General features: G+C 47.0%; 1 protein-coding gene across 3 annotated transcripts in view; it reads left to right on the forward strand.

Moving 5' to 3' along the window:
• The window catches only part of TRMT12 (tRNA methyltransferase 12 homolog), a 137,093-nt gene that overhangs the window by 16,318 nt on the left and 92,892 nt on the right, over positions 1-27,883 (forward strand). For all 3 annotated transcript variants that reach the window (XM_069728704.1, XM_069728702.1, XM_069728703.1), the window contains exon 3: positions 4,758-4,926. Coding sequence is in view for 2 of the 3 variants with exons in the window: in XM_069728702.1 (XP_069584803.1) it covers positions 4,758-4,926 (169 nt within the window). In the remaining variant the exon portion in view is untranslated. The remainder of the gene's footprint in view (positions 1-4,757; positions 4,927-27,883) is intronic.

Raw genomic sequence — 27,883 nt, forward strand, 5'->3', positions numbered from 1 at the left:
CTCTACATATAGTTATCATATGTGCCGCAATTGCTAATTAAGGGGCCATTATACCTGCGTGGGAACTAATTCAGGGAGAATTATACACCATGGAATCTTATGCTGGGGCAATTATACAGCTTGGAAGCTAATGTGTGGGCCATTATACAGTGTGGAAACTAGTTAGGGGATGATTATACACTTTTGAAACTAGTTTTGGGGCCATTATACAGCATGGGCCCCCATACTGTGTATAGGGGAGCTGTGTGCACACCATACTGTGTATAGGGGAGCTGTGTGCACACCATACTGTGTATAGGGGAGCTGTGTGCACACCATACTGTGTACAGGGGAGCTGTGTGCACACCATACTGTGTACAGGGGAGCTGTGTGCACACCATACTGTGTACAGGGGAGCTGTGTGCACACCATACTGTGTACAGGGGAGCTGTGTGCACACCATACTGTGTATAGGGGAGCTGTGTGCACACCATACTGTGTATAGGGGAGCTGTGTGCACACCATACTGTGTATAGGGGAGCTGTGTGCACACCATACTGTGTACAGGGGAGCTGTGTGCACACCATACTGTGTACAGGGGAGCTGTGTGCACACCATACTGTGTACAGGGGAGCTGTGTGCACACCATACTGTGTACAGGGGAGCTGTGGGCACACCATACTGTGTATAGGGGAGCTGTGGGCACACCATACTGTGTATAGGGGAGCTGTGTGCCCATCATACTGTGTACAGGGGAGCTGTGTGCACACCATACTGTGTACAGGGGAGCTGTGGGCACACTATACTGTGTATAGGCGAGCTGTGGGCACACTATACTGTGTATAGGCGAGCTGTGTGCACACCATACTGTGTATAGGGGAGCTGTGTGCACACCATACTGTGTACAGGGGAGCTGTGGGCACACCATACTGTGTACAGGGGAGCTGTGTGCCCACCATACTGTGTATAGGGGAGCTGTGTGCACACCATACTGTGTACAGGGGAGCTGTGTGCACACCATACTGTGTATAGGGGAGCTGTGTGCACACCATACTGTGTACAGGGGAGCTGTGGGCCCACCATACTGTGTACAGGGGAGCTGTGGGCACACTATACTGTGTATAGGGGAGCTGTGGGCACACTATACTGTGTACAGGGGAGCTGTGGGCACACCATACTGTGTATAGGGGAGCTGTGGGCACACCATACTGTGTATAGGGGAGCTGTGTGCACACCTTACTGTGTACAGGGGAGCTGTGTGCACACCATACTGTGTACAGGGGAGCTGTGTGCACACCATACTGTGTACAGGGGAGCTGTGGGCACACCATACTGTGTATAGGGGAGCTGTGTGCACACCATACTGTGTACAGGGGAGCTGTGTGCACACCATACTGTGTACAGGGGAGCTGTGTGCACACCATACTGTGTACAGGGGAGCTGTGTGCACACCATACTGTGTACAGGGGAGCTGTGTGCACACCATACTGTGTACAGGGGAGCTGTGGGCACACCATACTGTGTATAGGGGAGCTGTGGGCACACCATACTGTGTATAGGGGAGCTATGTGCACACCATACTGTGTATAGCGGAGCTGTGTGCACACCATACTGTGTACAGGGGAGCTGTGTGCACACCATACTGTGTACAGGGGAGCTGTGGGCACACCATACTGTGTACAGGGGAGCTGTGTGCCCACCATACTGTGTATAGGGGAGCTGTGTGCACACCATACTGTGTACAGGGGAGTTGTGTGCACACCATACTGTGTATAGGGGAGCTGTGGGCACACCATACTGTGTATAGGGGAGTTGTGTGCACACTATACTGTCACTATACTGTGTATAGGGGAGCTGTGGGCACACTATACTGTGTACAGGGGAGCTGTGTGCACACTATACTGTGTACAGGGGAGCTGTGTGCACACTATACTGTGTATAGAGGAGCTGTGGGCACACCATACTGTGTATACGGGAGCTGTGGGCACACTATACTGTGTATAGGGGAGCTGTGGGCACACTATACTGTGTATAGGGGAGCTGTGGGCACACTATACTGTGTATAGGGGAGCTGTGTGCACACTATACTGTGTATAGGGGAGCTGTGGGCACACTATACTGTGTATAGGGGAGCTGTGTGCACACTATACTGTGTATAGAGGAGCTGTGTGCACACTATACTGTGTATAGAGGAGCTGTGGGCACACCATACTGTGTATAGGGGAGCTGTGTGCACACTATACTGTGTATAGAGGAGCTGTGGGCACACCATACTGTGTATAGGGGAGCTGTGGGCACACCATACTGTGTACAGGGGAGCTGTGGGCACACCATACTGTGTATAGAGGAGCTGTGGGCACACCATACTGTGTACAGAGGAGCTGTGGGCACACCATACTGTGTACAGGGGAGCTGTGGGCACACTATACTGTGTATAGGGGAGCTGTGTGCACACCATACTGTGTACAGGGGAGCTGTGGGCACACTATACTGTGTATAGAGGAGCTGTGGGCACACCATACTGTGTATAGGGGAGCTGTGGGCACACCATACTGTGTACAGGGGAGCTGTGGGCACACCATACTGTGTATAGAGGAGCTGTGGGCACACCATACTGTGTACAGAGGAGCTGTGGGCACACCATACTGTGTACAGGGGAGCTGTGGGCACACTATACTGTGTACAGGGGAGCTGTGGGCACACCATACTGTGTACAGGGGAGCTGTGGGCACACTATACTGTGTACAGGGGAGCTGTGGGCACACCATACTGTGTACAGGGGAGCTGTAGGCACACCATACTGTGTACAGGGGAGCTGTGTGCACACTATACTGTGTACACACTATACTGTGTACAGGGGAGCTGTGGGCACACCATACTGTGTACAGGGGAGCTGTGGGCACACCATACTGTGTACAGGGGAGCTGTGGGCACACCATACTGTGTATAGAGGAGCTGTGGGCACACCATACTGTGTACAGGGGAGCTGTGGGCACACCATACTGTGTACAGGGGAGCTGTGGGCACACCATACTGTGTACAGGGGAGCTGTGGGCACACCATACTGTGTACAGGGGAGCTGTGGGCACACCATACTGTGTACAGGGGAGCTGTGGGCACACCATACTGTGTACAGGGGAGCTGTGTGCACACTATACTGTGTACACACTATACTGTGTACAGGGGAGCTGTGGGCACACCATACTGTGTACAGGGGAGCTGTGGGCACACCATACTGTGTACAGGGGAGCTGTGGGCACACCATACTGTGTATAGAGGAGCTGTGGGCACACCATACTGTGTACAGGGGAGCTGTGGGCACACCATACTGTGTACAGGGGAGCTGTGGGCACACCATACTGTGTACAGGGGAGCTGTGGGCACACCATACTGTGTACAGGGGAGCTGTGGGCACACCATACTGTGTACAGGGGAGCTGTGGGCACACCATACTGTGTACAGGGGAGCTGTGGGCACACCATACTGTGTACAGGGGAGCTGTGGGCACACCATACTGTGTACAGGGGAGCTGTGTGCACACCATACTGTGTACAGGGGAGCTGTGGGCCCACCATACTGTGTACAGGGGAGCTGTGGGCACACCATACTGTGTACAGGGGAGCTGTGGGCACACTATACTGTGTACAGGGGAGCTGTGGGCACACTATACTGTGTACAGGGGAGCTGTGGGCACACTATACTGTGTACAGGGGAGCTGTGGGCACACTATACTGTGTACAGGGGAGCTGTGTGCACACTATACTGTGTACACACTATACTGTGTACAGGGGAGCTGTGGGCACACCATACTGTGTACAGGGGAGCTGTGGGCACACCATACTGTGTACAGGGGAGCTGTGGGCACACTATACTGTGTACAGGGGAGCTGTGGGCACACCATACTGTGTACAGGGGAGCTGTGGGCACACCATACTGTGTACAGGGGAGCTGTGTGCACACCATACTGTGTACAGGGGAGCTGTGGGCACACTATACTGTGTATAGGGAGGTGCCAGGGCATCATACGGTATATAGGGGGAGGCAGTGGATATTATTAAATGTTAAGTGGACCCATAAGGAATATTGTTATAGGGACACGCATCGTCAAATGTTCACATTGGGCATTACTACTTTCTAGGGACAAAATGTGGACAATGTTTTCGAAGACACTTGCACAGGGCATTAATATTTTCTAGGGCGCAATTTTGCCATGTAGAGGGCACAAACAAGACATTTTAGTATGTAAGGGGCACAGTGGTGGCGTTAGTATGTGGGGCAGTAAGAGGATGGATTTTGTATCACACAGCAGTGCCGTAATGGGGACAGAGGCTCAATACTGGGGTGACGGGAGGATGGGGATAAATAGGGATGGTGCTGTAATCTCTGCAGCAGAGTCCTGACTGGAGAAGCCATCGTGTTGGTCTGGGCCAGATGGAAAAGGCAGGAAAAGTGATGACTCCATGAGAAATAACGTCAGCTGTAGGTCACCATCTACAACTGTGCTGTAATCTTATACTGTAGGACTGGCATCTTCCACTACATTTCACCAAATGGCGGTAATACCAGTGTTGGTCTTTGTGTAGAGATTTTTTTTCCCAGTAACGGCGCAGTCATCTGCTGAGGTTCTCCTGTACCTACAAATTATGGTGGCCCCCGTAGCAGTGATCAGGGTTACCCGGCCGGGGGGCCACTCATGAGCTGAACCCCGAGTGACCTCTGTCTGCTGCTGGTGGTAATAATGGAGTCACACATTTCTCTCTTCTGTGCTTTTATTGCAGAGAGTATCTGGAGAAGGCAAACATTCTAGATGGTCGTTATTGTGCACAGAAATTTGGTGATTGTATGGTCGCCCTTCCAGTTCTTGAAGAAAAATTTAATGAATCTGTACAAGAAGATCTTTTAAACCATGTAGCCCCTGGAAGCACCTGCATTAAAAGTTTAATAGCTGTAAGTATTAGTTTCCTTTATTAAAAAATAAATAGATGCAAAAATAGTTGTTTTTTTTTTTTTTGCATTATACTGTAACTATTCTTTGTTGACCACATTACAAGTTTCCATTGTTCTGGTGTCTGTGGAGGCGAACTGTGTTGTGAATTCTGTTGTCGGGCTCCCTCCTGTGGTCATGAATGGTACTTTGGCTGGTTCTGTCCATGGACTTCCTCTGGTGGCTGTGGGTGTTTTCTGAGTTTCCTTCCACAGGTGACGAGGTTAATTCGTTAGCTGCTGCTCTATTTAACTCCACTTAGATCTTTGCTCCTTGCCACCTGTCAATGTTCCAGTATTGGTCTAGTTCACTCCTGGATCGTTCTTGTGACCCGTCTTCCCAGCAGAAGCTAAGTGACTGCTTGTTTTTCTCTGGTTTGCTATTTTTCTGTCCAGCTTGTTATTTCGATTGTTCTTGCTTGCTGGAAGCTCTGGGACGCAGAGGGAGCGCCTCCGCACCGTGAGTCGGTGCGGAGGGTCTTTTTGCGCCCTCTGCGTGGTCTTTTTGTTGGTTTTTGTGCTGACCGCAAAGTAACCTTTCCTATCCTCGGTCTGTTCAGTTAGTCGGGCCTCACTTTGCTAAATCTATTTCATCTCTGTGTTTGTATTTTCATCTTTACTCACCGTCATTATATGTGGGGGGCTGCCTTTTCCTTTGGGGAATTTCTCTGAGGCAAGGTAGGCTTTATTTTTCTATCTCTAGGGCTAGCTAGTTTCTTAGGCTGTGCCGAGTTGCATAGGGAGCGTTAGGAGCAATCCACGGCTATTTCTAGTGTGGTTGATAGGATTAGGGATTGCGGTCAGCAGAGTTCCCACGTCCCAGAGCTTGTCCTTATTATCAGTAACTATCAGGTCATTCCGTGTGCTCTTAACCACCAGGTCCATTATTGTCCTGACCACCAGGTCATAACAGAACTGACTGGCTGAAGCATTGGAAGAATATAATGGTGCAGATGTGAACATTGACTAATTTCAGACCCTCATAGACTTTAAACATCCGGTGGTGCACATTTGGCTCTGCTATGATATTCTAAAATGTCATTACCGTGTTTACCGCTGCACTAGCAGAAGCCGGGAGTCAACTGTCAGACACAGCCAGACTCCTCATAGAGAAGGTAGAAATGGTTTTTAATAATCTGCAGAACCTCACAATTAAGACTGGACACGTGCAAACAATAGAAGACAATGCAGAGCAACAAGATTCAACAATTCACAAGAGATAAGTGAGTCACAAACGCTTTTATTACCATCTCTGCCTTCCTTTCTGGCAGTATACACTGAGCAAGTGCTCTTTATACTATATAGGTATAGAAGGCGCTAACCACCAGCAATCATGGATCGCTGTCAGGAAGATATTAATTATTTCCATTGTTCTGTTGCACAACCAGAGCTGGTCTACTACTCCTCCCACCATTGGTTTCTGTAGGACCAAATCCTACACACAACCCCTCTTCGCCTTCGAGCTCCTGTACAGCAGGCGAGTCCAGGGACCCCTTGGGTTGGTAAGGGAGTCCTGACAAGAAGAGCCGAGCTCTCCAGAAGTGTCCATCGTGGAATATGTCATGCGCTGCTGTGACAAGATGCAGACCTTGGTGTAGTTGGTGCATGACAAAATGGCGCAGGACCAGGCTGACCAGAAGCATTGGTACAACCAGAACGCCCGAGGTGGGTCAGAAGGTGTTGGTGATGGTCCCAGCAACAAAGTATAAGCTTCACGCAGCTTGGGAAGGCCTGTACATCATACACTAACGGCTCAACCCTGTCACCTATGTGGTCACTCTTGACCATGCTCGGGATAGGCGAAAAGTCTTCCACGTTAATATGATGAAGGCTCATCAAGAACTTGGAGCCTGCATCCTACCAGTCTGCAACCTGTTCGAGGATGGGGAGGATATTCTGGCCCAAGTGAAGGCTGGGGGGGTCCATAGAGGATATAAAGATAAGTGCCTTGTTATCCGCACGCTAGTGGTCTCACCTGCGAGCAACGCTAAAACCCTTCTAGGTGGTGTTTATCAACATGCCCGGAGCCTGCAAGGACTGAGGTAGCGGATCACGAAGTGGATACCGGGAATCATACCCCAATCCTGCAGACATCCTATTGGATCTCGGACGAGGTGCAGCACGTCATGCGCCACTAGGTCGATGAGATGCTGAAGTTGGGGGTGATTAAAGGATCTAAAAGAGCGTGGTCCTCACCTGTAGTCCTGGTGCCAAAAAAGGACCGGATCACCCAGTTCTGTGTGGACTACAGAGAGCTCAACGCCATAACGGCCTCCGATGCACGCCCAATGTCACGAATCGAGGAGCTGCTTGAGCGGTTAGCTAGAGCGAGCTGTATAGCCATTATGGATCTAAGGAGGAGATCTTGGCAGATTCCTCTGAGCCCCGAGGCACGGGAGAAGTCTGCCTATATCACCCCTTTTGGACTGTACGAGCCCACAGTCATGCCTTTTGGCATGAAGAATGCTCCTGCCACTTTCCAGCGGATGGTCAACGACCTGCTCCAGGGATTGGAGAGGTGTGATGTGGCATACCTGGATGACATTGCTGTCTTCAGCCCCACCTGGGGGGATCACCTCGAGCATCTGCAGCAGGTGCTCGGACGCATTCACCAAGCAGGCTTGACCATCAAGCTGAGAACGTGCCAGATGGGCATGAGCGAGGTCCACTACCTTGAACAAAGCCTGGGAAAGTGGACGCTATCGCTTCCTGGCCCACCCAGGACCAAGAATCAGGTGATGTCCTTCTTGGGCACTGCAGCATACTGTAGGCGCTTTGTTCAAAACTATAGTAGGCTTGACGGACCTCACCAAGAGGAACCTACCCATACAGTTGATTGGAAAACTGACTGTGAGGGGCCCTTTCGGGCTATGAAGACTGCCCTGAGCAGCTCCTCTGTGCTAAGGGCGGTTGATTGCAGTCGACTGTTTTTAGTACAGACCGACACCAGCGAGTTTGGCCTCGGGTCTGTGCTTAGCTATGTCGACATGGGGAACCAAGAGCACCCTGTGCTGTACCTGAGCCGGAAGCTCCTGCCGAGGGAAGCGGCGTATTCCACTATAGAGAAGGAGTGTCTGGCAGTGAGGGTAAGGTACGACCAGCTGTCTCTCCCTCAACCACTACTGCTGGGGTTTACAGGGGACAGTCTCCCGGTACAACCTCCCTTGCTCCCAGAATATCCTCTCCTTATCAGTCTTGGAGGAGGGCTTCTCAGTGAGGTTCTTCAATTTGTCACAAACTTAGTCAGGAACTTGCAGCTCCCTGCTGGCCAATAAGGGTATTGACAGAGGATAAGAAAGTGAGCACAGCTGCTCTAATTTATGTTGAATATTGCAGCACTTGACAGGACAGGATGTACAGTACAGACCAAAAGTTTGGACACACCTTCTCATTTAAATATTTTTCTGTATTTTCGTGACTATGAGAATTGTACATTCACACTGAAGGCATCAAAACTATGAATGAACACATGTGGAATTATATACTTAACAAAAAAGTGTGAAACAACTGAAAATATGTCTTATATTCTAGGTTCTTCAAAGTAGCCACCTTTTGCTTTGATGACGGCTTTTCACACTCTTCACTTTCACTTCACAGGTGTGCCCTGTCAGGTTTAATAAGTGGATTTCTTGCCTTATAAATGGGGCTGGGACCATCAGTTGTGTTGAGCAGAAGTTGGATACACAGCTGATAGTCCTACTGAATAGACTGTTAGAATTTGTATTATGGTAAGCAAAAAAGCAGCTAAGTAAAGAAAAACGAGGGCCATCATTACTTTAAGAAATGAAGGTTAGTCAGTCCGAAAAAAATGGGAAAACTTTGAAAGTGTCCCCAAGTGCAGTTGCAAAAACCATCAAGCGCTGCAAAGAAACTGGCTCACATGAGGACCGACCCAGGAAAGGAAGACCAAGAGTCACCTCTGCTTCTGAGGATAAGTTTATCCGAGTCACCAGCCTCAGAAATCGCAGGTTAACAGCAGCTCAGATTAGAGACCAGGTCAATGCCACACAGAGTTCTAGTAGGAGACACATCTCTACAACAACTGTTAAGAGGAAACTTTGTGCAGCAGGCCTTCTTGGTAAAATAGCTGCTAGGAAACCACTGCTAAGGACAGGCAACAAGCAGAAGAGACTTGTTTGGGCTAAAGAACACAAGGAATGGACATTAGACCAGTGGAAATCTGTGCTTTGGTCTGATGAGTCCAAATTTGAGATCTTTGGTTCCAACCACCGTGTCTTTGTGCGACGCAGAAAAGGTGAACGGATGGACTCTACATGCCTGGTTCCCACTGTGAAGCATGGAGGAGGAGGAGGTGTGATGGTGTGGGGGGGCTTTGCTGGTGACACTGTTGGGGATTTATTCAAAATTGAAGGCATACTGAACCAGCATGGCTACCACAGCATCTTGCAGCATGCTGTTATGACCTGGTGGCTAAAACGCAACATGGGACGAGCTCTGAGAAGGTGGTATCTCTACTGACCGCAGTCCCTAATACTAACAACAACACTAGAAATAGCCGTGGGATGTTCCTGACTCTCCCTAGACACCTCTTCACAGCCTAAGAAATAACTACCCCTAAAGAAGGAAATAGAAAGCTATCTTGTCTCAGAGAAAACCCCGAAAAGGAAAGACAGCCCCCCACAAATATTGACTGTGAAAGGAGAGGGAAATGACGTACCAAGAAATGAAATCAGAATTCAGCAAAGGAGGCCAATACTAAACTTGATAGACAGAGAGAAAAGGATACTGTGCGGTCAGTATAAAAAACTACAAAATCCACGCAGAGTTTACAAAAATGAACCCCACACCGACTCACGGTGTGGAGGGGCAAATCTGCTTTCCCAGAGCTTCCAGCTAGCCTGAATAAGACATAGTGACAAGCTGGACAAAAGAGACATAATTGCAAAGCAATAGAGTCCAAACAAATGGACAAACAAAAACTAGCAAAAACTTATCTTTTGCAGACAAGGACTGGCCATAGGAGAAATCCAAGGAGAGAACCAAATCCAACCAAGAACATTGACAGCAGGCATGAACTAAAGCCCAGAGCAGGTTTAAATAACAAACCCAGGCAAGGCGATTAGTGAAGGCAGCTGCTACAGCTACCTAAAGAAGCAGCAGTTCCACTCGAAACCACCAGAGGGAGCCCAAGGGCAGAACTCACAAAAATACCATTCGCAACCACAGGAGGGAGCTCCAGAACGGAATTCACAACAGTACCCCCCTTGAGGAGGGGTCACCGAACCCTCACCAGAGCTCCCAGGCCGATCAGGACGAGCCAAATGGAAAGCACGAACCAAATCGGCAGCATGAACATCGGAGGCAACAACCCAAGAATTATCCTCCTGGCCATAACCCTTCCACTTGACCAGATACTGAAGCTTCCGCCTCGAAAAACGAGAATCCAAAATCTTCTCCACCACATATTCCAATTCCCCCTCAACCAACATCGGAGCAGGAGGATCAACGGAGGGAACCATAGGTACCACATCTCCGCAACAAGGATCTATGGAACACATTATGAATGGAAAAGGAAGCTGGAAGGCCCAAACGAAAAGACACTGGATTGATAATTTCAGAAATTTTATAAGGCCCAATAAAGCGAGGCTTGAACTTAGGGGAAGAAACCTTCATAGGAACATGACGAGAAGACAACCAGACCAAATCCCCAACACAAAGCCGGGGACCAACACACCGACGACGGTAAGCAAAACGTTGAGCCTTTTCCTGAGACAACGTCAAATTGTCCACCACATGAGTCCAAATTTGCTGCAACCTGTCCACCACGGAATCCACACCAGGACAGTCAGAAGGCTCCAGCTGCCCTGAAGAAAAACGAGGATGAAAACCAAAGTTACAAAAGAAAGGCGAAACCAAAGTAGCCGAAATAGCCCGATTATTAAGGGCAAACTCAGCCAACGGCAAAAAGGTCACCCAATCGTTCTGATCAGCAGACACGAAGCATCTCAGATAGGTTTCCAGGGTCTGATTGGTTCGCTCCGTTTGGCCATTTGTCTGAGGATGGAATGCTGAAGAAAAAGACAAATCAATGCCCATTCTAGCACAAAAGGCTCGCCGAAAACCTCGAAACAAACTGGGAACCCCTGTCAGACACAATATTCTCCGGAATACCATGCAAACGAACCACATGCTGAAAAAATAATGGAACCAAATCAGAGGAGGAAGGCAACTTAGGCAACGGCACCAAATGGACCATCTTAGAAAACCGGTCACAAACCACCCAGATGACAGACATCTTCTGAGAAACAGGAAGATCAGAAATAAAATCCATGGAAATATGCGTCCAGGGCCTCTCAGGAATAGGCAAAGGCAAAAGCAACCCGCTGGCACGGGAACAGCAAGGCTTAGCCCGAGCACAGGTCCCACAGGACTGCACAAACGAACGCACATCCCGCGACAAGGAAGGCCACCAAAAGGATCTAGCCACCAAATCTCTGGTACCGAAAATCCCAGGGTGACCAGCCAACACCGAACAATGAACCTCAGAAATTACCCTACTAGTCCATCTATCAGGAACAAACAATTTCCCCGCAGGACAGCGGTCAGGTTTATCAGCCTGAAACTCCTGAAGCACCTGCCGCAAATCAGGGGAGATGGCAGAAAGAATCACCCCCTCCTTGAGGATCCCAGCCGGCTCAAGAACTCCCGGAGAATCAGGCAAAAAACTCCTAGAAAGGGCATCAGCCTTCACATTCTTAGATCCAGGAATATACGAGACCACAAAATCAAAACGTGAGAAAAACAAAGACCACCGAGCCTGTCTAGGATTCAACCGCTTAGCAGACTCGAGGTAAATCAGATTCTTGTGATCAGTCAAGACCACCACGCGATGCTTGGCTCCCTCAAGCCAATGTCGCCACTCCTCAAATGCCCACTTCATAGCCAACAACTCCCAATTGCCGACATCATAATTACGCTCAGCAGGCGAAAATTTTCTGGAGAAGAAGGCGCATGGTTTCATCAAAGAGCCATCACAACTTCTCTGAGACAAAACGGCCCCTGCCCCAATCTCAGAAGCGTCGACCTCAACCTGAAAAGGGAGAGAAACATCCGGCTGACGCAACACAGGGGCAGAAGTAAAACGACGTTTAAGCTCCTGAAAGGCCTCAACAGCCGCAGAGGACCAATTCACCACATCAGCGCCCTTCTTCGTCAAATCGGTCAGAGGCTTCACCACACTAGAAAAATTAGCAATAAAGCGGCGATAAAAATTGGCAAAGCCCAAAAATTTCTGAAGGCTCTTTACAGATGTAGGTTGAGTCCAATCATGAATGGCCTGGACTTTAACAGGGTCCATTTCAATAGCCGAGGGGGAAAAAATGAAACCCAAAAAAGAAACCTTCTGAACTCCAAAGAGGCACTTAGACCCCTTCACAAGCAACGCATTAGCACGAAGGACCTGAAATACCATCCTAACCTGCTTTACATGAGACTCCCAATCATCGGAGAAAACCAAAATATCATCCAAATACACAATCATGAATTTATCCAGATAATTCCGGAAGATGTCATGCATAAAGGACTGAAATACCGATGGAGCATTAGAGAGCCCGAATGGCATCACAAGATATTCAAAATGGCCTTCGGGCGTATTAAATGCTGTTTTCCATTCATCACCTTGTTTAATACGCACGAGATTATACGCCCCTCGAAGGTCGATTTTAGTAAACCAACTGGCACCCTTTATCCGAGCAAACAAATCAGAAAGTAAAGGCAAAGGGTACTGGAATTTGACAGTGATCTTATTGAGAAGGCGATAATCTATACAGGGTCTCAAGGAGCCATCCTTCTTGGCAACAAAAAAATCCCGCTCCCAACGGTGACGAAGACGGGCGAATATGCCTCTTCTCCAAGGACTCCTTTACATAACTCCGCATAGCGGCATGCTCTGGCACAGACAGATTGAAAAGTCGGCCCTTCGGGAACTTACAGCCAGGAATCAAATTAATGGCACAATCGCAGTCCCTATGAGGAGGCAGGGAACTGGACTTGGGCTCATCAAATACATCCTGGAAATCCGACAAAAACTCAGGAACTTCAGAAGAAGGGGACGAGGAAATGGACATCAAAGGAATATCACTATGTATCCCCTGACAACCCCAACCAGTTACAGACATAGATCTCCAATCCAGCACTGGGTTATGCACCTGTAACCATGGAAAACCCAGCACAACAACATCATGCAAATTATGCAACACCAAAAAGCGAATATTTTCCTGATGTGCTGGAGCCATGTACATGGTTAACGGAGTCCAGTACTGAGGTTTATTCTTGGCCAATGGTGTAGCATCAATCCCCCTTAAGGGAATAGGACTCTGCAAAGGTTCCAAGGAAAAACCACAGCGCTTGGCAAATTCTAAGTCCATTAAGTTCAGGGCAGCGCCAGAATCCACAAATGCCATAACAGAAAAGGACGACAATGAGCAAATCAGGGTCACAGACAGGAGAAACTTAGGCTGTACAGTACTAATGGTAACAGACCCAGGAACCCTCCTAGTACGCTTAGGGCAATCAGAAATAGCATGAGCTGAATCACCACAGTAAAAACACAGGCCATTCTGACGTCTGAATTTCTGCCTTTCTGCTCTAGTCAAAATCCTATCACATTGCATAGAGTCAGGACTTCGCTCAGAGGACACTGCCATATGGTGCACAGCTTTGCGCTCGCGCAGACGCCGATCAATCTGAATGGCTAGAGACATAGATTCGCTCAAACCGGTAGGCGTAGGAAAGCCCACCATAACATCTTTAAGGGTTTCAGAAAGACCTTTTCTGAAAATAGTAGCCAGAGCCTCTTCATTCCATTTAGTGAGCACAGACCATTTTCTAAATTTCTGGCAATATAACTCTGCCGCTTCCTGACCCTGACACAGGGCCAACAGTGTTTTCTCAGCATGCTCTACAGAGTTAGGTTCGTCATACAACAATCCGAGCGCCTGAAAAAATGCATCTACATTCAATAATGCCGGATCCCCTGTTTCAAGAGCAAAAGCCCAGTCTTGAGGATCACCACGCAGCAAGGATATGATGATTTTTACTTGCTGAATGGGATCACCAGAAGAACGGGGTTTCAAAGCAAAAAACAATTTGCAGCTATTTTTAAAGTTCAAAAACTTGGATCTGTCCCCAAAAAACAAATCAGGAGTAGGAATTCTAGGCTCTAGAGCCGGAGTCTGGACAATATAATCTTGGATACTCTGTACTCTTGCAGCAAGTTGATCCACATGAGAAAACCCTAACCCTGAACCTCCATACCAGAGCATATATCCTGAACCACCCAGATATCAAGAGGAAAAAAAAGACAGAACAGAGCACAGAAAAAAATGGTTCAGAACTCGTTTTTTTTCCTTCTTTTGAGATGCATTTAATTCATTTTTGGCCTGCTGTACTGTTATGACCTGGTGGTTAAGAGGCCACACTGATATGACCTGGTGGCTAAAACGCAACATGGGACGAGCTCTGAGAAGGTGGTATCTCTACTGACCGCAGTCCCTAATCCTAACAACAACACTAGAAATAGCCGTTCCATGCTCCTGACTCTCCCTAGACACCTCGTCACAGCCTAAGAAATAACTACCCCTAAAGAAGGAAATAGAAAGCTATCTTGCCTCAGAGAAAACCCCCAAAAGGAAAGACAGCCCCCCACAAATATTGACTGTGAAAGGAGAGGGAAATGACTTACCAAGAAATGAAATCAGAATTCAGCAAAGGAGGCCAATACTAAACTTGATAGACAGAGAGAGAAGGATACTGTGCGGTCAGTATAAAAAACTACAAAATCCACGCAGAGTTTACAAAAATGAACTCCACACCGACTCACGGTGTGGAGGGGCAAATCTGCTTTCCCAGAGCTTCCAGCTAGCCTGAATAAGACATAGTGACAAGCTGGACAAAAAGAGACATAATTGCAAAGCAATAGAGTCCAAACAAATGGACAAACAAAAACTAGCAAAAACTTATCTTTGGCAGACAAGGACTGGCCATATGAGAAATCCAAGGAGAGAACCAAATCCAACCAAGAACATTGACAGCAGGCAAGGACTAAAGCCCAGAGACGGTTTAAATAACAAACCCAGGCAAGGCGATTAGTGAAGGCAGCTGCTACAGCTACCTAAAGAAGCAGCAGTTCCACTCGAAACCACCAGAGGGAGCCCAAGGGCAGAACTCACAAAAATACCATTAGCAACCACAGGAGGGAGCTCCAGAATGGAATTCACAACAGCATGCTATTCCATCCGGTTTGCGTTTAGATGGGCCATCATTTATTTTTCAACACATCATTTATTTTTTAACAGGACAATGACCCCAAACACACCTCCAGGCTTTGTAAAGGCTATTTTACCAAGAAGGAGAGTGATGGTGTTATGGAAATTTGGTTTGGATAAATCTATCCCTGTGTGTGCTGCGGCCGTTCCCAATAAGACTGAGTATTTTGAGCGCTCATCAAGAATGTACTGTACACCATTGTGACAGAAAAACATTCCATCAATACTGATGATTTATTGTACATACGTGGATTTATAATTGCATATAGAAAGGAAGGTGGTTAGGGGTGGTTAGTTTATTACCATATTGTCTAGCTCCTCTGTTATTGGTTATCTAAATATATGGAATGTTGTGATTAATACACATATAGATGCTGATTAAGCAACTAAAATGTAGCTCTCTGCACCTAGGACAATGTTGAGACATCTGATCATCACTTAGTACATCTGGTGCTGTTCCCCTTTTTGGGTGTCTGGAAAGTACCAAAGAACCATCTGGCCTAGCTCATGGTCAAGTTGAGCAATTGATTATAAACTAGCTGAGTATATAGATAGATTTGCGTTTATATGAGTATATATGATTATAAAGGATAGAAACCAAGAGATAAAATAGGAGTATACGTCTGAGATTTTTTTATATTAAAACGTATTCAAATTTTATTACATCAAATATGTATACAAATACATCACATAACATGACAAGTACTACATTGTGACCGTGAGGGAAAACTGGAACAACACTGAAAAACAGCCGGGGACAACCCTTGGAAATGTCCGTATTATAGAATAAGGTGCTGCTAGTGCATATTACAGAATGGGTGAGCAGTAAATTGCTTGGACAATGTCAGCATTAGGCGCTACATCATATGACCCAAATTAGGGGTTACAATCTGGTATGGCGCACTAAGTGCCAACTATCCCTGTCAAAGTCTTACCCATTCTACGGACCACCAGGAGTTTCCACCGGATCCCCAACGCGCGTTTCGCATCGGCTTCGTCAGGGGGCAGTGCTGTACTGTGTGTTACACCGGTATTTAAACAGTCAGTAAACCCCATCAGGTGCCACTCATCACGGCGCATGTCCGACGTCAGTGTGCCAGGAATTACATCGCGTGCGGTGCACAGCAAGACGCGGCGTTCCACCGTTGCGTCATGATGACGCCAGTGGAACGCAGACGTCACTCACGGGCGCCCCCAGCGATGTCCCGGAATTTGGACCACAAAGGACATGCGCACAGTGGAAACCACTAAAACCCCGCCCATCAGACATCGCGTCAGAGGATGAAGATAAAAACACTATCGTACCCCTGTATTTCTATACCCCATAGGCCCTGGGGGATGCAACAAGTGCATGCTGTCCATAATACTAAATCCCACCCATAAACATGAGGGATATGGACCAAAAAACCTAAAAGTGAGACATCACATGAATAACTATGAAAAAAATATACGCGCAGTTCCCGTGATGTTAGCCCAACATAGATCAGCTTGCACGTGCATACAGTGTAATATACTACGAATGTTGTACCGCACGTAATGTGTTCTCTTATCTGATACTGTTTTTTGCCATCTGAGGACGTGAAGGATGTGGCCCTTACCAGATTTTTACATGCCAGACACCCCCCGCATGGAAAGAAACCTTTTCTTTGTTGTCCTGCACCAAAATAGTCAGGGGTTTTAGCCACATAATGGCTGTGTACCAACATATCAGATATGTTGCTACTACGCCGTGCAGTCATTAGGGGTTGATCAGACAAATGTTTACTCAAAATCGGGTCTGTCTGTAATACCGACCAGTGCTTCTTAATAATATTTCTCATCACATCCCACCTATGATTATAGGTGGATATGAAGCGTGGTTGACCATCCCAAGTTTTCTTCTTTTTATCCTTCTTTGTTTCCACCAGGAGATCATCTCTTAGTTTTTTTTTAGCTCTGACATACCCTTTTTTCTATTCGCCACGACAGCACCCACTAGAGAGAGGGGGTCCGCCCCTAGGAACAGGAAACCTACAGAGAGATAAAAGGGGCGGCCCCCCTCGCTCCTCAGTTGGTTTCCTGTTCCTAGAAGGGAACCCACAGAGAAGCTCTATGGTGCTAAGAAGAGGAAAACCTGCCTGGGCTACCGCCTGTACCGTCTCTGCTGAGCGACAGGGGTCCCAGAGCGGGTAGACCGTGTCGGGGGAATGTTCCTGCGGGCTCCCCCCTCATCTGGTGCGGCTGACAGGAAAGCCTGAAGGTGCCAACGGTCTCCCTGCTGGGACACAGTTGGATAAGTGCTGACAATTGCATGGTGCAGTGTGGATACCTGCGGTGGTGCCCTCCTGAGTGGAGCTGAGCGGCGGATGGCGTCCCCGGTCGGAGTCTTCCCTCCTGTCCCTCCAAGGTAAGAGGCGACATGGTGGTGGATGCAGCGCTTTCAGCGGCGTGTTCCGGTATACAGCAGACGCGGGCGCATGCGCAGTAGCGTCGGCGTCCCCGGAAAGAAAGCTTGAACTTCCGGGGTCGCGAGGTCGGAGTACTATTTCCGGGGGAACCGCCATATTGGATTCCCCCATGCGATCCCAGTGTCCTGACGCCAGACTTGTGAGTAGAAAAAAAAAAAAAGAAGGGGGATGTGTGCAGGAGTGGCTACACTATAAAAGTAAGGATTAGGAGTGCAGTCAGTGTGCATTATGTCGTCCCAAGAGGAGGTCCGTGTGCACCCCATGGAAGAGCCACTAGTACCTAGTAGTGAAACCAGAAAAAAGAGCAGTGGACACTCTAAAATAAGTGACTCCACTGACAAATCGGGAAGGAAGTCGTCCCGTTCCACATCCCAGACTAAGGCAACCCTGCAGCCGGTAAAATTAATACGCTGGGTGAGTGTATACAGTTAGGTCCATATATATTTGGACAGAGACAACATTTTTCTAATTTTGGTTATAGACATTACCACAATGAATTTTAAACAAAACAACTCAGATGCAGTTGAAGTTCAGACTTTCAGCTTTCATTTGAGGGTATCCACATTAAAATTGGATGAAGGGTTTAGGAGTTTCAGCTCCTTAACATGTGCTACCCTGTTTTTAAAAGGACCAAAAGTAATTGGACAATTGACTCCAATGCTATTTCATGGACAGGTGTGGGCAATCCCTTCGTTCTGTCATTCTCAATTAAGCAGATAAAAGGCCTGGAGTTGATTTGAGGTGTGGTGCTTGCATTTGGAAGGTTTTGCTGTGAAGTAAACCTGCGGTAAAGGAGCTCTCTATGGGGGTAGAAACAAGCCATCCCTAAGCTGAGAAAACAGAAAACACCCATCCAAGAAATTGCTATAATATTAGGAGTGGCAAAATCTACAGTTTGGTACATCCTGAGAAAGAAAGAAAGCACTGGTGAACTCATCAATGCAAAAAGACCTGGGCGCCTGTTATGGCTGGCAATCAGGCAACACAGCGTGCAGTAATCAGCGCACATACAGAGATCTGGCAAAAACCCAAAACAATAGGACGAGCTCTGAGACGTGGAATCTCTGTAGACTGCAGTACCTGAACTGTCCTCACACAACTGGAAGCAGCAGTGGATTGCGCCTATCAACTACCTATGCAACTCGGCACTGCCTGAGGAGCTGACTAGCCTGAAGATAGAAATACAAGCCTGACTTACCTCAGAGAAATACCCCAAAGGAATAGGCAGCCCCCACATATAATGACTGTTAGCAAGATGAAAAGACAAACGTAGGAATGAAATAGATTCAGCAAAGTGAGGCCCGATATTCTAGACAGAGCGAGGATAGCAAAGAGAACTATGCAGTCTACAAAAAACCCTAAAACGAAAACCACGCAAAGGGGCAAAAAGACCCACCGTGCCGAACTAACAGCACGGCGGTGCACCCCTTTGCTTCTCAGAGCTTCCAGCAAAAGATAATAACAAGCTGGACAGAAAAAACAGAAAACAAACTAGAAGCACTTATCTAGCAGAGCAGCAGGCCCAAGGAAAGATGCAGTAGCTCAGATCCAACACTGGAACATTGACAAGGAGCAAGGAAGACAGACTCAGGTGGAGCTAAATAGCAAGGCAGCCAACGAGCTCACCAAAACACCTGAGGGAGGAAGCCCAGAGACTGCAATACCACTTGTGACCACAGAAGTGAACTCAGCCACAGAATTCACAACAGTACCCCCCCCTTGAGGAGGGGTCACCGAACCCTCACCAGAACCCCCAGGCCGACCAGGATGAGCCACATGAAAGGCACGAACAAGATCTGGGGCATGGACATCAGAGGCAAAAACCCAGGAATTATCTTCCTGAGCATAACCCTTCCATTTGACCAGATACTGGAGTTTCCGTCTAGAGACACGAGAATCCAAAATCTTCTCCACAATATACTCCAATTCCCCCTCCACCAAAACAGGGGCAGGAGGCTCCACAGATGGAACCATAGGTGCCACGTATCTCCTCAACAACGACCTATGGAATACATTATGTATGGAAAAGGAGTCTGGGAGGGTCAGACGAAAAGACACCGGATTGAGAATCTCAGAAATCCTATACGGACCAATAAAACGAGGTTTAAACTTAGGAGAGGAAACCTTCATAGGTATATGACGAGAAGACAACCAAACCAGATCCCCAACACGAAGTCGGGGTCCCACACGGCGTCTGCGATTAGCGAAAAGCTGAGCCTTCTCCTGAGACAAGGTCAAATTGTCCACTACCTGAGTCCAGATCTGCTGCAACCTGTCCACCACAGAATCCACACCAGGACAGTCCGAAGACTCAACCTGTCCTGAAGAGAAACGAGGATGGAACCCAGAATTGCAGAAAAATGGAGAGACCAAGGTAGCCGAGCTGGCCCGATTATTAAGGGCGAACTCAGCCAACGGCAAAAATGACACCCAATCATCCTGGTCAGCGGAAACAAAACATCTCAGATATGTTTCCAAGGTCTGATTGGTTCGTTCGGTCTGGCCATTAGTCTGAGGATGGAAGGCCGAGGAAAAAGATAGGTCAATGCCCATCCTACCACAAAAGGCTCGCCAGAACCTCGAGACAAACTGGGAACCTCTGTCAGAAACAATATTCTCAGGAATGCCATGTAAACGAACCACATGCTGGAAGAACAAAGGCACCAAATCAGAGGAGGAAGGCAATTTAACCAAGGGCACCAGATGGACCATTTTAGAAAAGCGATCACAGACCACCCAAATGACAGACATCTTTTGAGAAACGGGAAGGTCAGAAATGAAATCCATCGAAATATGTGTCCAAGGCCTCTTCGGGACCGGCAAGGGCAAAAGCAACCCACTGGCACGTGAACAGCAGGGCTTAGCCCTAGCACAAATTCCACAGGACTGCACAAAAGCACGCACATCCCGCGACAGAGATGGCCACCAGAAGGATCTAGCAACCAACTCCCTGGTACCAAAGATTCCTGGATGACCGGCCAGCACCGAACAATGAAGTTCAGAGACAACTTTACTAGTCCACCTATCAGGGACGAACAGTTTCTCGGCCGGACAACGATCAGGTTTATTAGCCTGAAATTTCTGCAACACTCTCCGCAAATCAGGGGAGATGGCAGACACAATGACTCCTTCCTTGAGGATACTCGCCGGCTCAGATAACCCCGGAGAGTCGGGCACAAAACTCCTAGACAGAGCATCCGCCTTCACATTTTTAGAGCCCGGAAGGTATGAAATCACAAAATCAAAACGAGCAAAAAATAACGACCAACGGGCCTGTCTAGGATTCAAGCGCTTGGCAGACTCAAGATAAGTAAGGTTCTTATGATCAGTCAAAACCACCACGCGATGCTTAGCACCCTCAAGCCAATGACGCCACTCCTCGAATGCCCACTTCATGGCCAGCAACTCTCGGTTGCCCACATCATAATTACGCTCAGCAGCAGAAAATTTCCTGGAAAAGAAAGCACATGGTTTGAACACTGAGCAACCAGAACCTCTCTGTGACAAAACCGCCCCTGCACCAATCTTAACCAAGCAGTTAATACAAGAGAAGATAGTATTCTGCTACAGATGGATCTGGATAAGTTGGAAACTTGGGCTGAAAGGTGGCAGATGAGGTTTAACAATGATAAATGTAAGGTTATACACATGGGAAGAGGGAATCAATATCACCATTACACACTGAACGGGAAACCACTGGGTAAATCTGACAGGGAGAAGGACTTGGGGATCCTAGTTAATGATAAACTTACCTGGAGCAGCCAGTGCCAGGCAGCAGCTGCCAAGGCAAACAGGATCATGGGGTGCATTAAAAGAGGTCTGGATACACATGATGAGAGCATTATACTGCCTCTGTACAAATCCCTAGTTAGACCGCACATGGAGTACTGTGTCCAGTTTTGGGCACCGGTGCTCAGGAAGGATATAATGGAACTAGAGAGAGTACAAAGGAGGGCAACAAAATTAATAAAGGGGATGGGAGAACTACAATACCCAGATAGATTAGCGAAATTAGGATTATTTAGTCTAGAAAAAAGACGACTGAGGGGCGATCTAATAACCATGTATAAGTATATAAGGGGACAATACAAATATCTCGCTGAGGATCTGTTTATACCAAGGAAGGTGACGGGCACAAGGGGGCATTCTTTGCGTCTGGAGGAGAGAAGGTTTTTCCACCAACATAGAAGAGGATTCTTTACTGTTAGGGCAGTGAGAATCTGGAATTGCTTGCCTGAGGAGGTGGTGATGGCGAACTCAGTCGAGGGGTTCAAGAGAGGCCTGGATGTCTTCCTGGAGCAGAACAATATTGTATCATACAATTATTAGGTTCTGTAGAAGGACGTAGATCTGGGTATTTATTATGATGGAATATAGGCTGAACTGGATGGACAAATGTCTTTTTTCGGCCTTACTAACTATGTTACTATGTTACTAATCTCAGAAGCATCAACCTCGACCTGGAACGGAAGAGAAACATCAGGTTGACACAACACAGGGGCACAGCAAAAACGACGCTTCAACTCCTGAAAAGCTTCCACGGCAGCAGAAGACCAATTAACCAAATCAGCACCCTTCTTGGTCAAATCGGTCAATGGTCTGGCAATGCTAGAAAAATTACAGATGAAGCGACGATAAAAATTAGCAAAGCCCAGGAATTTCTGCAAACTTTTTAGAGATGTCGGCTGAGTCCAATCCTGGATGGCCTGAACCTTAACCGGATCCATCTCGATAGTAGAAGGGGAAAAGATGAACCCCAAAAATGAAACTTTCTGCACACCGAAGAGACACTTTGATCCCTTCACGAACAAGGAATTAGCACGCAGTACCTGGAAAACCATTCTGACCTGCTTCACATGAGACTCCCAATCATCTGAGAAGATCAAAATGTCATCCAAGTAAACAATCAAGAATTTATCCAGATACTCACGGAAAATGTCATGCATAAAAGACTGAAAAACAGATGGAGCATTGGCAAGTCCGAACGGCATCACCAGATACTCAAAATGACCCTCGGGCGTATTAAATGCAGTTTTCCATTCATCTCCCTGCCTGATTCTCACCAGATTATACGCACCACGAAGATCAATCTTAGTAAACCAACTAGCCCCCTTAATCCGAGCAAACAAGTCAGAAATCAATGGCAAGGGATACTGAAACTTAACAGTGATCTTATTAAGAAGGCGGTAATCAATACACGGTCTTAGCGAACCATCCTTCTTGGCTACAAAAAAGAACCCTGCTCCCAATGGTGACGACGATGGGCGAATATGTCCCTTCTCCAGGGACTCCTTCACATAACTGCGCATAGCGGTGTATTCAGGTACGGACAAATTAAATAAACGACCCTTAGGGAATTTACTACCAGGAATCAAATCGATAGCACAATCACAATTCCTATGCGGAGGAAGGGCATCAGACTTGGACTCTTCAAATACATCCTGAAAGTCCGACAAGAACTCTGGGATGTCAGAAGGAATGGATGACGAAATAGACAAAAATTGAACATCACCATGTACTCCCTGACAACCCCAGCTGGTTACCGACATAGAGTTCCAATCCAATACTGGATTATGGGTTTGTAGCCATGGCAACCCCAACACGACCACATCATGCAAATTATGCAGTACCAAAAAGCGAATAACTTCCTGATGTGCAGGAGCCATGCACATGGTCAGCTGGGCCCAGTACTGAGGCTTATTCTTGGCCAGAGGTGTAGCATCAATTCCTCTCAACGGAATAGGACACCGCAAAGGCTCCAAGAAAAATCCACAACGTTTAGCATAATCCAAATCCATCAGATTCAGGGCAGCGCCTGAATCCACAAACGCCATGACAGAATATGATGACAAAGAGCACATTAAGGTAATGGACAAAAGGAATTTGGACTGTACAGTACCAATAACGGCAGAGCTATCGAACCGCCTAGTGCGTTTAGGACAATTAGAAATAGCATGAGTAGAATCACCACAATAGAAACACAGTCTGTTCAGACGTCTGTGTTCGTGCCGTTCTACTTTAGTCATAGTCCTGTTGCACTGCATAGGCTCAGGCTTACTCTCAGACAATACCGCCAGATGGTGCACAGATTTACGCTCGCGCAAGCGACGACCGATCTGAATGGCCAAGGACATAGACTCATTCAAACCAGCAGGCATAGGAAATCCCACCATTACATCCTTAAGAGCTTCAGAGAGACCCTTTCTGAACAAAGCCGCTAGTGCAGATTCATTCCACAGAGTGAGTACTGACCATTTTCTAAATTTCTGACAATATACTTCTACATCATCCTGACCCTGGCATAAAGCCAGCAGATTTTTCTCAGCTTGATCCACTGAATTAGGCTCATCGTAAAGCAATCCCAGCGCCTGGAAAAATGCATCAACATTACTCAAAGCAGAATCTCCTGGTGCAAGAGAAAACGCCCAGTCCTGTGGGTCGCCGCGCAAAAAAGAAATAATAATCAAAACCTGTTGAATAGGATTACCAGAAGAATGAGGTTTCAAGGCCAAAAATAGCTTACAATTATTTCTGAAGCTCAGGAACTTAGTTCTGTCACCAAAAAACAAATCAGGAATCGGAATTCTTGGTTCTAGCATCGATTTCTGATCAATAGTATCTTGAATCTTTTGTACATTTACAACGAGATTATCCATTGAGGAGCACAGAGCCTGAATATCCATGTCCACAGCTGTGTCCTGAAGCACTCTAATGTCTAGGGGAAAAAAAAGACTGAAGACAGAGCTAAGAAAAAAAAATGATGTCAGGATTTCTTTTTTCCCTCTATTGGAAATCATTGAATTGGCTCCTTGTACTGTTATGGCTGGCAATCAGGCAACACAGCGTGCAGTAATCAGCGCACATACAGAGATCTGGCAAAAACCCAAAACAATAGGACGAGCTCTGAGACGTGGAATCTCTGTAGACTGCAGTACCTGAACTGTCCTCACACAACTGGAAGCAGCAGTGGATTGCGCCTATCAACTACCTATGCAACTCGGCACTGCCTGAGGAGCTGACTAGCCTGAAGATAGAAATACAAGCCTGACTTACCTCAGAGAAATACCCCAAAGGAATAGGCAGCCCCCACATATAATGACTGTTAGCAAGATGAAAAGACAAACGTAGGAATGAAATAGATTCAGCAAAGTGAGGCCCGATATTCTAGACAGAGCGAGGATAGCAAAGAGAACTATGCAGTCTACAAAAAACCCTAAAACGAAAACCACGCAAAGGGGCAAAAAGACCCACCGTGCCGAACTAACAGCACGGCGGTGCACCCCTTTGCTTCTCAGAGCTTCCAGCAAAAGATAATAACAAGCTGGACAGAAAAAACAGAAAACAAACTAGAAGCACTTATCTAGCAGAGCAGCAGGCCCAAGGAAAGATGCAGTAGCTCAGATCCAACACTGGAACATTGACAAGGAGCAAGGAAGACAGACTCAGGTGGAGCTAAATAGCAAGGCAGCCAACGAGCTCACCAAAACACCTGAGGGAGGAAGCCCAGAGACTGCAATACCACTTGTGACCACAGAAGTGAACTCAGCCACAGAATTCACAACAGGCGCCCACGGAAGACAACAGTGGTGGATGATCGCAGAATAATCTCCATGGTGAAGAGAAACCCCTTCACAACAGCCGACCAAGTGACCAACACTCTCCAGGAGGTCGGCGGATCAATATCCAAATCTACCATAAAGAGAAGACTGCATGAAAGTAAATACAGAGGGTTCACTGCATGGTGCAAGCCACTCATAAGAATCAAGAATAAAATGGCTAGACTGGACTTTGATAAAAAATGTCTAAAAAAGCCAGCACAGTTCTGGAAGAACATTCTTTGGACAGATGAAACAAAGCTCAACCTCTACCAGAATGATGGAAAGAGAAAAGTATGGCGTAGTCGTGGTACAGCTCATGATCCAAAGCATACCACATCATCTGTAACACACGGCGGAGGCAGTGTGATGGCTTGGGCATGCATGGCTGCCCGTGGCACTGGGTCACTAGTATTTATTGATGATGTGACACAGGACAGAAGCAGCCGAATGAATTCTGAGGTATTCAGAGCCATATTGAGTGCTCAGATCCAGCCAAATGCAGCCAAACTGATTGTCCATCTGTAGTATGAAACGACGACCAATGACCCAAAACATAATGCCAAAGCAACCCAGGAGTTTAATAAAGCAAAGAAGTGGAATATTCTTGAATGGCCAAGTCAGTCACCTGATCTCAACCCAATTGAGCAGCATTTCACTTGTTAAAGACTAAACTTCAGACAGAAAGGCCCACAAACAAACAGCAACTGAAAACCACCACAGTGAAGGCCTGGCAGAGCATCAAAAAGGATGAAACGCAGCGTCTGGTGATGACCATGAGTTCAAGACTTCAGGCAGTCATTGCCAAAAAGGGTTTTCAATCAAGTACTAAAAATGAACATTTTATTTAAAATTATTGAATCTGTCCAATTACTTTTGGTCCATTTAAAAACAGGGTGGTACATGTTAAAGAGCTGAAATTCCTAAACCCTTCATCCAATTTTAATGTGGATACCCTCAAATGAAAGCTGAAAGTCTGAACTTCAACTGCATCTGAATTGTTTTGTTTAAAATTCATTGTGGCAATGTCTATAACCAAAATTAGAAAAATGTTGTCTCTGTCCAAAAATATATGGACCTAACTGTATATAGCTTCACTGAAGCTTATTTTGATTCCTTTGCTTATATTATTTCTAGGCAAAGAGGACGGGGAAGAGTAAGCACAAACAATGTGCCATATGTACCGAACCCCTGCCTGACTCCTATCTTAAAAATCTGTGTCAGACATATATAGATAACACCTTACGGCAGGAGGAATCGGTTAAGATGAATGACATACGGCTCATAATTCGGGAAGAACTTCAGTCGTTAGGAGGCGGTTCTTCCTCGGTTAATATGGAGAAAAGGAAAAGAAGAGTATCCCCACCTAGAGCTGACACGTCAGCAGAGAGTGGGGAGGTCGACTCGGAGGTCTCTCAGCTGTCCGATTCTTCAGAGGAAGAAGACTTTGTTTGTTTTCCAACAGAAGGCATAAACAACTTAGTCAAATCAGTGAGAAATACAATGGGGGTATCTGAGTCAAAAGAACCCCAAACACCACAGGAAGTCATGTTTGCTGGTCTTTCCCAACGGAAAGGCCACGTGTTTCCAATAAACCAGGCCATAAAAGACCTCGTTAAGAAGGAGTAGGGTAAAGGTCAAAAGGGGTTTGTGCCAATATCCTGTAAAAGGCGCTACCCCTTCGATGACGAAGATTTGAGTACCTGGACCAAAATACCGAAGGTTGATGCGGCAGTTGCATCTACATCTCGCCGTTTTTCCTTGCCCGTGGAGGATGCAGGTTCCTTATCAGATCCCATGGACCGAAAATCAGATGCGCTCCTTAAAAAATCGTGGGAGGCCTGTGTCACGGCATTCAAGCCGGCAATTTCAGCCACATGTACTAGCAGGTCAATGCTAGTCTGGCTGGATCAGCTGGATCAAAATATTAAAAATGGTGTATCCAGGGAAAAGTTACGAGCGTCTATCCCTTTGATCAAGGGTGCCGCTGCCTTTATATCGGATGCCTCTATTGACTCCCTACGACTGGCGGCCAGAACAGCTAATCTCTCCAATACGGCTAGGCGTGCATTGTGGCTAAAAAACTGGAAGGGAGATGCCCAATCTAGATCCAAATTATGTGCCATACCCTGTCAGGGTGAGTACCTGTTTGGAACAGTCCTTGACGATATACTCACTAAGGCAGGTGAAAGGAAAAAAGGATTTCCTAATCCCTTTATTCCGTCTTACAGAAGGGCGTTCAGGAAGCCACCATTCGGAAAGAAGGGAGGCTTCAGAGACAGATGGAATAATAAGGATTTTAAACAAAAAGGAAACTTGTTTAATAAACGTCCATTCAAGCCAGCCGACAAATTCCATTAACTATATTCCTCCAGTGGGTGGAAGGCTAAAACAGTTTAGGCAACAATGGGAAGAGATAACAATTAATCCATGGGCCATTAAATTAATATCTTCAGGGCTCACATTAGACTTTATTAGAACTCCTCCGGATTCCTTCCTCCTTACCACCTTAAGATCCAGGCCTCAGCAAGAGGCACTTGAAACAGAGGTTAAAACCCTCCTACGCAAACATGTCCTAGTGGAGGTTCCATCT

This window comes from Ranitomeya imitator, chromosome 5 (assembly GCF_032444005.1).
Source record: "Ranitomeya imitator isolate aRanImi1 chromosome 5, aRanImi1.pri, whole genome shotgun sequence".
NCBI classification, from domain to species: domain Eukaryota; kingdom Metazoa; phylum Chordata; class Amphibia; order Anura; family Dendrobatidae; genus Ranitomeya; species Ranitomeya imitator.